Genomic DNA, 16,753 nt, shown 5'->3' with positions numbered 1-16,753 from the left:
TTTTGAATTATTGTTTTTCCAAGTTTAAATCCAAAGATATCAAGTTATTTTGATAACTACACAGTCAAATTCATTCTGGCCCTTGCAGATTTAGGTTCATTAAAATGTTTATAGGTGCCCAGAGGAGTAGGTGTTATAATTGGAAGCCATGTGTGACTTTGGCAGGTTAGTAAGCTAAGTAATAGTAGGTGAATAAATAGGTGGGACAAGGAATAAAATAGCAGTCTTGAATGTAAGGTAATATGAATAGAAATATTCAAATTAAAAATAATTTTGGAGGGGCGCCCGGGTGGCTTAGTCGGTTAAGCGTCCGACTTTCGCTCAGGTCATGATCTCGGGGTTCGTGGGTTCGAGCCCCGCGTCGGGCTCTGCGCTGACTGCCAGCTCAGAGCCTGGAGCCTGTTTCAGTCTGTGACTCCCTCTCTCTCTGACCCTCCCCTGCTCACGCTGTCTCTCTCTCTCTCTTTCTCTCTCTCTCCTAGAAATAAATAAAAAACATTAAAAAAAAATTTAAAAATAATTTTGGAAACTAGATATTAACTATTTAAAGATCCAGAATCATGACTTTCCTTAGTAGAGAAAGAAATTTTGCTTACTTTTCCAACTACAGGTATGAAAATTACTTCAGTATTGATAAATAGCCTTCTCAATGTTGCCTAATTAGACAGTGCTGAAGTACTTTTCTTCCAAAGGAGTATGAACTTTTTGTTAGGAAATGCTTTTTCTGATTAGATTTGATGCACATAATTTATAAAGTAAACGCAGAAGGATTGCATTCAAACATTTTTCCTGTATTTGAGGCAAACACCGAAGTGTTGATTTTACTTATGATTTTAGAAGAGATATTATTCATCGCAAGGGGAAAATATTATACCAGCTAAAAATACATACTTACAATTATTTTTATTTGTGTCCACTACTATTGACGTTAAGGGCTGCTTCCTGTTGGTATAGTGGTATTGGTAATACGTATTAGGAATGTATAAAAGTGTCATGTCTTTTGCATTTCTTCCTGATGAATTTCCTTCTTCTGTCTCCCTAATAGTCTGCTTCCTTATGCATTAAGTCACTGAACATCTTGTTTGCCAAGCTTGTGCAGGGGAGTGTAATAATTTTGACTGTGGATGTTGATCTGCTATTAAAGAACCAAATATCCATAGGGAAAAGATCAATATATATAAGTACAAGGGGAAAACGAGAAACCTGGAGGAATCTTGAAGGTAGATTAAAAAAAAAAAACAAAAACAAAAACCTCACACATTTCCAGGGAAAGCACCAGTATTTGTGTAAACAGAAAAAAGAAACAATGAACACATGAAAGTGTGAGCAAAAATTTCGTTTAAGGAGAAACTGAGAAGCTGAGCCCAAATGTAAGATAAGAGGTTGCTCAGTGAGTCCTCACTGCATGCCAGATGCACAAAAAACTTGGTATGTTGAACCACAAGTGTGTCAAGGCCACTAACAAAGTGAATTAGAAGGGAAGAAAATCAAAGATGTTAAATTAAAAATACCAGTGTAACCAGTATTTGCCAGATCTAGAAGAAATAACAAATACATGTTTTTCTATTTTTGGTTATCAGTAATGTTGATACTGATTTTATCTTATTTAAGAGAGTTATCTAACTTTCTGGTTCCCTAAATGAATTTATTGTCTTAGTATATTACAGTTTTCAAACCTTATTTATTTATGTCTGAACAGGTACCAGATATAATTTTAAATTATTGTGAGTTAGTTTTATTACCCAGTTGAAATTATTCTGAAGTTTATTTTTAAATGAAAGTGACAGCTTTAAAGTGTTTTGAGGGAGGAAATTAAAGTTGTGCATTTGAGTTAAGACAACCAAGAGCTCTGTCATGCTGTGGGTGTAATTCAGGACATCTAGGAATGAAATCTGTTCTTAAAAGAATTGATGGTAGTTTTAGGTTAGCATTTAAAATCACGGAGCTGGTGCTCAGTTGAGTACTTGGCAGCTTATAGATGTTACTGTCATGTAAGTTACACTAGACACAGAGTGTGCACCACTGTGGATAAACAACAACAGGCACAGAGGAAAAAGGCAGCATCCAAATGCCGACATGCAAGATGCCAACTCCCCCCTCCCTCTTCCCCAAGATGCCTTGTAACTAGTGTGGGGAACCTGCTTTTAAACAGATTTACAGAGGTTAATTGGGCTGGGATATTTTAGATTATGTTACACATTAATGAAAATGCTGATTTTGAGCTGTCATGACTCCAGTGCTTTTTATACCATGATAATTATTTTAAAACTTTGTCTTCTGTGTTGTTGAAAACATCTTGGCAGAAAGCCTATGTGACCTGATTAAACCTATGAATTGTCAGCTGTGATCTATAGTTCTCAGATGAGGTTGCTGACTGGGCATCACTTAGGAAGTTCTTGATTTAAAAGCAAAATTACATGGAGACTACTATGCCCAGCACTGGGCACATTTCAGTGGCACATTTTTTAATACTGTATTTAGGGTCCTGGTTGTGCATAGTTTGCTTAACAAATTCATTCACTTATATATATATATTTTCAATAATATGTACTTTTAAAGCATAGCTAATTACTTCATAATGTATTGTTTTCTCTTCTCCCCTTGAAATTACACAATGGAGACTCCCGTCTAATTCTGTTTATTTTCTCATTTTTGGGTATAGTTTGTGAATGAATTATTTCATGGGATTTTTAAATTCGGTTTATCCAACCATACAGGAAAAAAAAATAAACCAGGATAACTACCTTTAGACAGGTTTGTTTTATATCTTTGGAATTATTTTTTCCTCTCAAAATCCCAAACTTTTTACCCCCTTCCCATTTTATGCTTAAAGCATCTAGATTTGGGAAGATTGACGTTAGAATATTCTGAGGAGCCACGGTTACCTTTTTCCAATGATCCAATCTAGGATAAATTGAGAGAGGGTAATATTAGAAAGTCTGGGATGCATGTAAATATTCTCCCAAAGAATTTGCATACTTACACTTAATTGATAAATATGAACAAAGAAATTCTCGGCATGAATTATAGTGCACTAATGTTGTTTGATCATTTTTTTCTCAAATAAACAAAATACTCACACTATTTGTCCTGTTTCTCGCTTCTTCTCTCTCTGTCTCTCTCTTTCCTTGAAGGTCTCAGCATCAGAGGAGCCCAGGAGGAGGACCCTCCCGACCCCCAGCTAATGAGACTGGACAATATGCTTTTGGCAGAAGGGGTTTCAGGTCCTGAGAAAGGTGGGGGATCGGCGGCAGCAGCTGCAGCCGCGGCAGCCTCTGGAGGTTCTTCAGATAACTCTATTGAGCACTCAGATTACAGAGCCAAATTGACCCAGATCAGACAAATCTATCACACAGAACTGGAGAAGTATGAACAGGTCAGCAGCCGCCACTCTCATAGTCCTGCACAAACCCTCTGTTGCTCTTCCATTAGACTGCACTAACCAATGCTGAGGGCTCCGAGGGGTAGGTGTTAACACGAAGAGCAAAATAAATAAGGTCAACACAGAAACCCAAGTGAATTGCCGGATTCATGAAATGAAATCCCTTTGAGATTTCGGAGGTGAAGCTAAACCCATTTTATCCCATCCCCTTGTTTCCGTCTTACCCGTTCCTCACGTTCACACACCCTTCCTGCCACACCTGCACCCATCCCTCCCTCTAACCTCACTGCGTGGGGCCCTTCAAAGCTTGGCGTAATTAATATTTACACACTGGCCTTGTTCATGAGAGTTTTAACAACTTTTAAAGGGAAGCGCTGCACAGTGAACTCTTCCTCCTATGCTGTGAGCTCCAGAATCCTCCTGGGAATTAATTTTTATGGCTTGTGCCAGACTCTAGGGGAGGGAGCTAACCGTCACAAAGTAAGCAGGCTCTGGCCATTCTCTCTGAAGAGGAGACTCCCAGGATAATTATAGGTAACCTCGGCAGGGAAGGCTAGGCATTGTGTGCTAAATTCCTGATTAGAGAGTATAGATTAAAAATGCCATTTTCAGCAATTATATTTGCCATACTTCATTGAATCTAAGGTATCTTTGATTTTAAGTTCTGTCACTGTTTATGTACCACCAAGAAAAAAATAATGCTACCCAATTTAACTATAGCATGCTGTTGACTATAAAATGCTTCCAAACTTAAAGATGTTAAAAGGTGAGAAAAAAGAAGGTAAGTCTTAGATTCAATGAAATAGGGTGAAATGTTGGCAGTTCGTTAACATTTTTAGTTGTTAGTAAACCTAAAATCTTGTTTAGTTTGAAGAATCCTCACTAGCATATAATAAAAAAAAATTATTATAGAAATATTTAAATGTGCCCAAAAAGAAAGGTAATATTCTTAAATTTAATCCTGTGAAATTGCCAAGTTTTTAGGTCAGAAACAGTGTTGGCAGTTTTATAGAGTTCAACCTAAAATAACGCCTGGACATCCATCACCTAGATAAATAATGTCAGTATTTGCCAACCTTATTTTGCCTATCTCACACACACACACACACACACACACACACACACACACCCCACACCACACCTTCTTCTGGTTTTGGTGGAGTGTTTTAAAGCCAGGCTTAGGCGTCATGCCATTTCATCCACAAACTCTTCGCTGTAGAGTCAGGCACTTCTTAAAGTCCAAACACTTTAGTGAGATGTGGACATCCTGGTCAGTTTTATTACAGATTTTTTTCTGAGTTCCCTGCAAAGTTTCAGTTGTATACGTTATTTTTTTCATTGCCTTCTCAAGTATTCTGCAAGTGGTGGTATTAAGTAAATGTGGGATTCTGTTCCAGAGGTGAGTGTGTTTTGAGGAAGGGTAGAAAGTTTATGTAGCTTTATGTTAAAATACAATATAAATTAATATAACAAGATATTGTGGGTTTTTTTTTTCCTGAATAGTACTTTCTGGGGTTTCAAACTGTATCTACAGTTTTGTTGGTAGGAATTTTTGGTGGAAGATGTACAAATAAGAATTTTGGAAAAACTATCTTGTTTGTATATGCCAAAAAATGGAGCTTTCTGATTTGACATATGAATAATTGAGAGTAAACAAGTCATGGTTGAAAAAGTTGCCCTGAGAATGAACAGAAGAAAATGATTCTAATTTGTAGTATAATCTTAATCTCATAACTTTGTTAAATACATCTATACATACTTACTAAATAAATACCACCAGTCACCTTGCATGGACAGATCTATAGTATTAGGGACCAAATGGCCTGACTTTTTTAGCTCAGGAATTGAGGTGGTTCCCTTACTGTCTCCCGCCATGGTTCTTCACCAGCTTCCTTATTTTCTCTTTGTAGCCCTGTTGGAAGGCAGGTGAGGCTGTCATCAGTCTTTGTCACCAGGGGGGTTTAGTTTATTTTCCTTTGAGAATGCACACAAGTTCTTCATAAATTAACCTATAGTATGTATTTTTGGATTTTTTGGGTTAAATATCATATTGGGAAACAATGAGTTTTAAAGTATAAAGTTGAATTCTTATTTCTCAATATACTCAGTAACCTAATAAAAACCATTTAAGTATGTATTTCCTTGCTCGTTTTTAACACTTTCTGAAGAAAAAATGACATGAAATCACTGCAGTATTATGAACAAATATTAGATGGAGTGTGATGACTGGTTGGCTGAATTACAGAACTTAAGTTTACCGATTTTCTTCTGTAGGTTCTGAATTTTCAGTTCTAGAAACAATGTAGCAGCATTTATTTCTCTTGGGTTCTCTTTGGGGCTGGCTTTTATAGCTCTTCTGTCTGTAGTTCCTAAGTTATTAGGTCAGTGAGTTTTGACATAAGATAGTCAATTGTTTTGTTTTGTTTTGTTTATAAATCTTTGGTATTCAAGTTGTAGGCTTTATCTGGGATAGACCTTCTAGGGATATGCTTTGGAGCAACTAGGAGGGCTAAGCAGAAGCAAGTGAGATGAAGGGGTGGCATTTCCAAAATAGATGGCATTATAAATTTTTATTTTATAGATGAGAAAATGGGACTCAAGTTAAATGATTTGTCCAATGTCGTACATCTGGTTAGTGTGCAAATCAGGCATTGAAATCAGTTTCTTACAATATACTTTCCATTTCCATTGAATTATACTTGCTACTTTCATAGAATTGGAAAATAATTCAGTACATCCCGGTTTTCTCTCATTTGCCCATGTGGACTTGCATTTAGAATGGGATCAGAGAAGAGCTGGAAAAAACAACTATTCACTTTCCAGAAAACAAATTTTCCTCCGAAAGGTGAACACAGGTATTCTGAGTGGCAGATGCCTATTAGTAAATAGGAAGAACATACATGTTAAGGCAGTGGCTTCATCAGAAAATTCTGTTGAGTCTTTTACTGAAAGAATACATTGGAATCTTAGAGCTATTCACTCTATTCTGTTTTGCAATGAAGCTGTAATGAAAATGTATGTGAAGCCTGTTTAGATTTAGATTCCCATAAAATTAACAAACACTACTACTGCAGTAAATTAAAGTACCTTATAAACACAACCACATTTACAAAGCTAAGCAGACTAGAGCTACAGTTTGAGCAAAATTAAATCTAAGCTGCAAGGCTCAGTTTTATGTGTGTGTTTTAGGAATGGTACTGTCTTTAAAATCCTGCCCTTTTTTTCCCTCCAGAAAATGTCCTTTGATCATATGTCTTCATTACATAGGCTCAGATAAAATGATTTTTGATGATACCCATCTAAATTCATTTATACATACTTTTGAAATATTAGGCATAGATATATAGTACAGTAAGGTTCTTGAATATTACTACCACCCAAAATGAAACAAAACTATTTTACTTTTCTCTTGTTGATCCTGACACCCAACAGGAATATATAATTTTCCAAAATTTGCAGCACCTATCTTATAATACTTTGTCTGGGGTACATTGCTTCCCTCTTTAGCTAGGAAAAAAAAACCTGATTGCTTCTTTGTCTTTTTGTTGATTAGCTACACGGTTTGAAAAATACTTTTACTGTACCTTTCAAATACAGTCTTATGATTAAGGGCCCAACTATTAGAATGAGTGAATTCCTAATGAACTTGAGCCGAGGGTCCTGGGAATCCTGTTTTTAAGAATTGAATGCCTTCTGGTTTCCTCCACTTCTCTTCCAAAGAGAAATGGACACACCGAGTTTTGCAAATGAAATTTGACTTAAACATTTGTTCTCAGTTAAAAAGAAAAAGATATATCATGCCCTGTGCCGCTCTCCCACTTTGCTTGTACCAGAAGAAATGCTTGTACACAGGCAATTCACTTCATAATTTACAGCTGCTATAATAGAGATGACATATTGAAAGCTATCTACTATAATTATATTGAAATACATTTTTGCTGAAGGCGAAAGTGTTGTAAGGGTCCCAACCCTCCCAGAGCATCTGGGAATCTGCTTTCTGAGTTCACAGATGTCTTTTGAATTCACCTCAAATCAGGTAAAGCATTGGAACCAAGCATGTACACCGAATATGCCCAAGACCAGTCAGGTACTGTGTAGCTACTAGGGTACTTTCCGACTGCAAGGAATTAATTGTTGGGGGAATGGAAAATGAGTGTGGAGCCTAAACCATTATAAAGGCAGGTCCTTGTGCTTCTTGAGGATCTCAACATTATGCGCATATATTTGCTGGCAAAATCTTCTTTGCTTGTAAAGGAATTTTATTTTTTCAGGTTAAAAAAATACTGATGTTATTATATGAGAGATTGTGTAGCTTAAGAGTTAGGCAGGACAGACAACAGGCTACTCTCTGACGGAAACTTTATATTTCATTTTCCCAAGCAAGGCTTTGTCATTCATTGCTCCAAGGAAAGGGGTTTACTTGTCAGTTTTCATGCTGCATCTTTTCCTTGGCTAGAAAGAGTGTTTGAGTGTTTCCCTTTTTTCCTCCAAGTTTCTGCTTTATTAGCTCTATGTACCAAATGTATCTTTGACCACAAACTTGATTAATCTGATGATTTGTTTTATATGTGAATACTCTTTTGTTTTCAGCTTCTGTCTGTATTATTCAGGCAGTGGGAAGGCCTGACTATATTAACTGTATTAGGTAATCAGAGTAAGGACTGCTTGCAGAATAGCTAACATATACAAAATATGAATTTCATAAAACTGCCATTTTCATTGTCAATAATAACTGCCATTTATTAAGTATTAATTATGTCCTATTCTCAGTGCAAAGACCTTCGCATGTATAATATAATCCTTATGAAACCCTTATGAGATAGGTCCCTAAATCACATAATTAGGTAAGAAGTGTTGAGGTACAGTTGATATTTCATCTTTGTGGTTGTTCCTTATGCATATTTGTCTTATTTTACTTGGCTTAGAAAAAATCTTTAAGTGTTGACTTGTCTCCAAAACAAGAATTTGTTGATTTAATAAGCGTTCCATAAATACAAAATCTATGATATTGGACTAGAGTTACTTGCAAGGTTATAAAGACATCTTGAAAATGGATGCATGCAAATTCAAGAGGCAATAACTTTTAATAGAGATTTATTCTCTTTGAAAAGTGGATTTTAGAATACGGGTATCATGATCTGTTGACCGCAGTCAGCTTCTCAAGATGGTTACAAAAAGACCAATTCAGTTTTTAGATCTGATCGTTTACCCATTTTAAAGCTTCCTCTAAAATCAGTGCTTGCTCACTGTCTGATTTTATATTTTTACATTTGATGATGTGAATTTACAGGCAAGAAAGAGGTTGAATCCTGAATTCACAGCTTGAAAAAGCACTACCACAAAACTTTAACTCAGCAGCCTGAAAACTTTAATTTTGAGTGTAAATTAAATATGTATGGGTATTGAGGAGACAGTTTTATTAGCCAACAAATTTCATTAAAAACATTATCCAAATAGTTCAAATCCTTAACTGGTTTTGGATTTTTAAGGAGAAAGGAACAAATGGCAAGGAGAAAAGCTCATAATAAGAATTGATTGAATATATCTTTATCAGACAATTCTTTTCATACTTAATGTTAATTATGTTCTTGCTATGTGTATTTTCAAACACAAGCAAAAATGCATCAGAGATAGTTTCAACATCTGGATTAAAGGAAAAAGAGGTTTCTGCCATTGCTTTAACTCAGAAAATTCAAGGAATCAAAACTCTCATTTCCTAAATATTCCAGTCAACCAAGGTATTTCTACATTTGTATTGTGGACATTGACCAGAAATTTCTTTAACTGATAATTTCACTTGGAAAAATAATAAGGCAATGAAAAATTTCTCCAATGTCTATTTTAATAGTATAGTCTCCTAAGTATGATGGTGGTTGTGATAAATGTTTGAGTGAGCATCCCACATTATAAACAGCATCGATGCTAGTATGTGGTTGGGTGGCCCTTCAAAACAACTCTGCAATCATTTGATCATTCTTACTGCATTTATATGCTTAAAAAATGTATACCTTTTAAGGAATAGAAGATGAGGCAGTTCTGTGCTCTGCTCTGAAACTGGTACAGATGATGCTGTAAATGAGGCTGTAATTTACTTTCAGTGGTATAAAGGAAAAAAATCACTTTGCCTAAAGTGTATGCATCTTTCTTAAGGGTGTACCCAGATTTTAATTATCTAAATGTAAATACTTAACGAATTTTACTTAGAGTAATGAGCTAAAGTGCACACTACATAAATGAGATGTTCTAATTAATCATGTATGAACTACTGGTTTAAAGAAAAGCTATGTGAATTCTGTGAATGTTGGGCTATTGCCAAATTGCTAATCAGCATTTGCATTCATAGATGAGTTCACTTAATAAGTTGTGAGACATTCAGCAAATGTTTTAGGAAATTATGAGTTTTTAGATGCAGAAACTTTTTGCTTTTAACCCTTTTTTTTCCCCCACATGCTTCCTAGAAACCATAGGCAAACATTCTTTCTGGAGAGATTAAAATGCAGCCAGAGAAAAACTTAAGAGAGCTAACATCTTAGGTATCTTTCACATAGGAGTTTTAAAGTATTTATCAAGACATACACCCTGCTAAAGATATATGTTACCATAATGTGTCAGCTAGGTTTTTAGGAATTTGCAGTCTTTTATGTGCAAATTAAAAATGCTTCCATGCTCCAGTGCAGCAGCATTCCAGCCTTTTGGTCTTAAGATCTAGACTCTTAGAACTTATTGGAGACCCCCAGGAGCTTTTGTTTGGTAGACTGTCTCTGTCAACATTTTTTATAATAGAAATTAAAACTGAGAAAAATTAAGAGGATTCATTAATTATCTTAAAACAGCAATAATAAATCATTATATGCTGGCCAAAATGCCATTTTTGTAAAAACCTGTATTTTCCCAAAAACCTCAGCATCTATTGAAAAGAATGACATTGTTTTTATATTCTTGCAAAATTCTTTAATGTTGGGCTCAATAGAAGTCACCTGGATCTTAAATGTGCTTTTACAGTCCATCTGTTGTCATTGTGGTTGGAATATACAAAGAACATCTGGATCTGGCCTCCCACAAATATGTCACTGGAAAAGGCAGGAGTGTGTGGTAATAGCCTTTTCAGATAGTTGTGGATTTCCTTCTTTGATATTACACCAAAACTCGACAAGCTGTAATTTCTTAAAGGTTAGTTACAGTGCAGAGTCTGAAACCATATCAATTAACTCTTTGTACTCTGTTCCTTTCAAATCCATTGGTCTAATATGCACTTGGAATGGGTCTTCCACCTATGCATGTTGTTGTAACATCATGCATTGATCATTTGGAAAGTATTGGTTCACTGAGTTATGTATATCTTCCAGTATTGACACATTTCATTATATAATACCAAAATATGTTTATTAGTATCAACATCAAACTAATCTGAAAGTTCACTGAGAAACTTAAGCTAACAGTGGTTGATGCAAGTTTTCCAAAATTCTAATTTTCACTCGAAGAGTTAAATTCATTATGACAAACACTACTGTCAGCTCTTTTCCTTTATATGACAAGCACGCTTTGTTTGTTTTTGAGGGCATCTGCCAAATACCCAAGTCTGAATAATTAGAATTTGTTGGTTTTGCTTTTAAAAAATGGTGTTCCATGAAAAAAGCAGCTTTAGCTCACAACTTAAACAATCACACAAGTGCTTTTTCTCAAGGTAACTGTCTGTTGATATGCAATAGAGTGCCTTTTTTTTGTTTCCCATTTTGTCACCCAGAATATTAACGACCTAGTGAAGTGCTAAGATATAATAAGATGAATAATTTCTCTTGCTTCACCAAGGACATTCGTGAATGAAACTTTCTCTTTGTATACAGTGTTTGTGTGAATGCATGGTGGTGAAGGATGAAAAAAGAAACATCAAAGATTACTTAGTATTTGGATTCCCAAAGAGTTCTTCTTAGCACATTGGTCCCCAAGATGCTATAGAGCTGTGCTGTCCAGTATGTTGCCACTAGCCACGTGTGGCTATTAAGCACTTGAAATCTGGCTAGTACGAATTGAGATGTGCTGTAAATGTAAAATATATACTGGGTTAGAAAGTGAACCAAAAGAGATAATGTAACATACTTCATTAACTGTGTTTCTTAAATATTGATTATGTGTTGAAATGTTTATAGTTTTCATATATTGGGTTAAATAGAATATATTTTTAAAATTAATTTTACCTAATTCTTTTTATTTTTTTAATGTGGCTACTAGAGGTTTTTTTTTTTTAATTTTATATGTGGTTTGCTATATAAATATTGCAAATATATATTTCTTTTGGACAGTACTGCTCTAGGGAAAAGAGGTTTTGTAACCAAATTTATTTGGGAAAAGTTGACTATACCGTTCCCTGTTAAAGATTTATTCTGCACATTGCTGTATTCATATTGAGGAGTCTTGCAAAAAAAAAAAAAGGGTCTTAAACTTTTTGGTTAACTCGGCATTTTCCAAATATACTGTATTTTGGACCATGTATTAGCATTCTCTGGAACTAGCTATAGAAGTATATACTTTCTGATCCAAGTTTAGGGACATAGTTCTAGTCTAATTTTCTTCACTTTATTGATAAGAAGACTGGGGTGGAGTTTCTCAAATTATGTAATTTTGGAATGATATGGACATCTCTTTAGAGAAAGCACAAGAAAAATATATACATTTATTTCTTGTCAGGGTGACCACTTGTTTTCAGTTTGGCCTAAGGTAGTTAAAGTAATATAATGGGGGGCAATCTTAGGTTATTTTTATTTTGGTTTCCTTAAAGCTAGAACTTCTGGTTTTAGAGCTACACAGTTCCTTAATGATTTACTATGTCATAACCTAGGATAATAATTCTTAGCTTTGTTTAGTTATAAACTGGCTACGAATCTAAAAAGAAAACAAAGCTCCACAGTTGTCCCTCCAGGTATTACACATGCACACACAACTTGGATAAGATTTCAGGGAGTCCTAAACATTCTAAACCTATCCATGGACTCCAAGAATCCCTCACGTACAGCCCAGGGACAATGTATTTACAGATATTAATCAACATTACTCTCAAATTGTAATACAATGACTGACCAATCAATAGATGTCTTGGATGCCCACTGTGTACACTGCATAATTCTACACTCCAAAGAATCCCATAAGTGTAACATAGGATCACTGCTCATTTAAATTGCTTAAGACTTAAAATATACAAAACAAACAAACAAAAAAACCCATCCTTTAACTGATAAGCAAGACTCATTTTACCTCACCTTAGAAATATTTATAGAAAAGCTCCATAAAAGCTTAGAGTAACTGAAACACCCAGTGTACTTACTTGAAAGGTTAGTTCTCTAATGAGCAGTTAGAAAAACCATCATGTGCTATATGTGAGCAATGTTCAGGGTATCTGTAGGGAAGTGGACATTATTACAGCTTCAAACTATGTCTTGCAGTGATCAATGATTGTTCTGTCTGCTTGCCCTACCAGGGGCATCTGTACAGTAAGATGCAGAATCTCCTGTCTTGCCTTTTTAATGAAAATGCCAGAAGATGTTCTTTTTATTCAAGGGCATAGACTGATGCTTTATTTACCAAAGTAGTACTAGACTTCAGCATAGGCCCCATTACTTGGTTTTATAGATTGAAAAGAATATAGGTGAACTGAAAGAGGGGCTGAGGATTGTTAACTCAGAAGTTTGAGACCCAAATCTGGTCCTTCTCTTCCTGCTACATATCCCCTGAAGAGCTGAGCTGCTTTACCCATCTTCCATGGATGGCCCGTATCTACTGATTAGGCCCACACCATAGCTAAATTACACTAGGACATTGGCATGCTTGACATCCAAGGCTCTTTACATGCCAACGTGGACCTGAATCCCCTCTTCTTCTCTATGTATTGTCTCTCATCCTCTGAACTTGCTGCATATTATTTCCAAGGTTTTTCTTGTGCCTAGCATTCTTTCTAGTTTCCATCTTTATCCACTTTTCAAAAATCCTACCCATTCTTTAAAGCCCGAATGTCACTCTGCCGTGAAGTCTGATGTGATCTCTGCCTCCACATGAGAATATGCCTTCCTTGGAACTTAGGAAACACTTATTCATATCTTCCTGTGACATTTTAGAAAGACTGCCTTGTTTGAGAATTGTTTTATATATATAAAGGCCAGGTCCACATCTTGCTCATTTCTCTGTACCTTAATAGCATCAGGAAGAGTTTGCACTTCATCATCCTTCGGTAAACATTTGTTGAGTAAATGTGAAACCCCAGAGAAAATAAGAGGTACTTGGTATTAACAATAAACATATATTCATACTTATCCATAGGAGTTGGTGGAGTGTATCTTCCAGTGGGAAGACCTCATTTTGGAACTGGGAAAAGGGTTGGGGGGAAGGATAGTTGAGTGCAATATACCTCCTATGCATGTCTAGGCCATTCATAGTTTCAGAATTCTTGCTGCCCCATCTAACTACCATTGCCATTTGACAAGTGTCTTAGTTTTCATTTTACCCTACCCACTGCATAACACCATTGGCAATTGCAAATGAGGTGGCCATTTAGATGTTAATGTTTGGGTGTGATAATCTAAAATACCAGATTCCTAAGGAGTGACTTTTTTTCCCCTTTACAGGCATGTAATGAATTCACTACACATGTGATGAATCTTCTCCGAGAGCAGAGTAGAACACGTCCCATTTCCCCAAAAGAAATTGAAAGAATGGTGGGCATCATCCATCGAAAATTTAGTTCCATTCAGATGCAGCTCAAACAAAGCACTTGTGAAGCAGTTATGATTTTAAGATCAAGGTTCCTTGATGCCAGGTATGTGAGGCCACAAATCTGTTGCATGGCTCTCCCCCCCTTCTCCCTTCACTCCTTGTATATTATTTTCTGTAAAACTGGCCAATTGGTCTTAGATTCTTCTTTAATTTGAATATAAAAGCTCTTCTCTACAAGGGATAGCTAATTCACCTCATGGTGCCGGCACTGTCAATCCTCCTCTTGTTTGGGAGTGGACCTACTATTAACTCCAGTTGGATGACTCAGGAAACAGATAGGATTTAGTGCTGCTACTAATGACTTAGGAAGATGGAGCCTTTAATTCTGATGCTAAAAAGTATTTTTAAGGATAATTTTCGGTATATGTAACTCTGTACTTTAACAAAGGCTTGTGTTCTAAGAATTTCTTGATGTTACATTACCTGTGCACATTATAAGAAAATACTTGGAAATACTGATTGATACTCCCAGGAAGGAAGTGGTGTTGCAGTTAATAGCAGTTACCACAAAACTCCAAATACCATTGTTCCAAATCAAGGAAGAAAGCCTATCAGTTTATTCTGTAGGGATAACAATTCCCCTTTTATCTGAAACTTTCACCGAATTTTGCAGGAGTTAATCAATTGTATATGGTGTGTTGGACCTACTGGGTGATGTAACAGAATTGTCATGTTCCTACTACATGCTGCCTCAGCAGGGATGCCTCTTGGGCATTGCTAAAGCTTGTGATCAGTCTTCAGCTTTGGAAAGGAGTTTCTGATTTGTTTTGCTTTCTCTCCCTTGCAATCTGACAGAGGTGGCAATTATCATCCACATTTTGCAACACTGAAGAAGATAAGTTAACTTCTCAACTGGAAAACAAGGTTGTGGAAGGGTGTTCACACCAGAGCTCTGCCTTAAGGTCCAGCAAAGAAACACATGCCCCCTAACTGTACTACTGTTCTCCTAGTTAAGGAGAGCCCCAGATCATTTCTGGTTGCTTCTTCTTCCATACTGAATTAGTCACTGGTTTTCAGCCTTTCTCACATTAGCTCACTCTTTCCGCCCGCACAGCGCTCAATATCTGCTCACCTTTTGTACCTGGACCAGCACAGTACCCACCATGCCTCCTGGTCTCCAGCCTCAGCCCCTTTCACACCCCTTTTCCACAGCCCAGTTTCTGTTTCTGCAGCATCACTGCGATGCCCTAAAAACTACAAGTAGCTTTTCGATGCTGGATAACTTATGTGCTACTTAACCTAGCACATAAGGCCTTTAAAGTTTTGGGTTTTTTCCTATTTGAAAAATCCCAAGCTCAGTATGGAAAACTGGAAAATCTCTAGAATAGAAAGTTGAAGAGTGAAAGACAACCACACTTTGGCTACTTAAAGGAAAAAAAAAACTCACTGTAAATGCTTTGGTGTTTCCTTCCAGTTTGGGGGCTTAAAAAATGTTTTTGTGATGGTACAATATGCATAATTTGGTTTGCTTTTTTAAAAATTTACCCTGACTAAATAAAACATCTGTATAAAATATAAGCTATATCTGAGCTTTCAGCAAATTGTAATCTCTTTGCTGGTGGAAGGTCTTGCCTCAGTGTTGATGGCTGCTGACTGGTCAGAGTGATGGTTGCTGAAGGCCAGGGTGGCTGTGACAATTTATTAAGACAACAGTGAAGTTTGCTGCATGATTGACTCTTCACAGACAATTTCTCTGTAGCATGTGATACTGTTTGATAGCATTTTACTCACAGTACAGCTTCTTTTAAAATTGGAGTCAGTCTTCTCAAACCCTGCTGATTTATCAAGTAAGTTTATATAAATGGGCACCTGAGTGACTCATTTGGTTGAGCATCTAACCTTGGTTTCAGCTCAGGTCATGATCCCAGGGTCATGGAATCAAGCTTTGCATCAGGCTCTGTGCTGAGCATGGAGTTTGCTTGAGATTCTCTCTCTCTCTCTCTCTCTCTCTCTCTCTCTCTCTCTCCCTCCCCCTCTCCCCCTCTCTCCCCACACACACACTTCTTTCCCTCTACCCCTACCTACCCCTGACTCTCGCTCTCCTCTGAATTAAAAAATAAAGTATTCTAAATCCTTTGTTGTCATTTCAACCATCTTCACAGCATCTTCATGAGTAGATCCCATCTCGAGAAATCACTTTCTTTGCTCCACATAAGAAGTAACTCCTTGGGGCGCCTGGGTGGCTTAGTCGGTTAAGCGTCCGACTTTCGCTTAGGTCATGATCTCGCAGTTCGTGGGTTCGAGCCCCGCGTCGGGCTCTGTGCTAACTGCCAGCCCAGAGCCTGGAGCCTGTTTCAGAGTCTGTGACTCCCTCTCTCTCTGACCCTCCCCTGCTCACGCTGTCTCTCTCTCTCTCCTAGAAATAAATAAAACATTAAAAAAATAAAAAAAAATAAAAAAAAAAAAGAAGTAACTCCTCACCCGTTCAAGTTTTCTCATGAGTTGGCAGCAACTGAGTCCCATCTCCAGGCTCCACATCTAATTCTAGTTCTCTTACTATTTCCACCACATCTGCAGTGACTTCCTCCCCTAAAAATTCATTTTGAGGGCTGGAATCAACTTCTCTTAAATTCTTGTTCATGTTGATATTTTGATCTCTTCCCATGAATC

The 16,753-nt window shown here is 36.7% G+C and overlaps 1 protein-coding gene across 2 annotated transcripts in view; it reads left to right on the top strand.

Annotated features, from left to right (window-relative positions):
• The window catches only part of PBX3 (PBX homeobox 3), a 217,829-nt gene that overhangs the window by 159,912 nt on the left and 41,164 nt on the right, over nt 1–16,753 (top strand). For both annotated transcript variants that reach the window (XM_039238983.1, XM_039238984.1), the window contains exons 3-4: nt 3,135–3,376; nt 13,996–14,186. In XM_039238983.1, coding sequence (XP_039094914.1) covers nt 3,135–3,376; nt 13,996–14,186 — 433 coding nt within the window. The remainder of the gene's footprint in view (nt 1–3,134; nt 3,377–13,995; nt 14,187–16,753) is intronic.

Source organism: Hyaena hyaena, unplaced genomic scaffold, assembly GCF_003009895.1.
Source record: "Hyaena hyaena isolate Hyena2069 unplaced genomic scaffold, ASM300989v1 scaffold_151, whole genome shotgun sequence".
Classification (NCBI taxonomy): Eukaryota; Metazoa; Chordata; class Mammalia; order Carnivora; family Hyaenidae; genus Hyaena; species Hyaena hyaena.
Note: the sequence above shows the minus strand (reverse complement) of the source record. Positions and strands in the feature narration are given on the sequence as shown.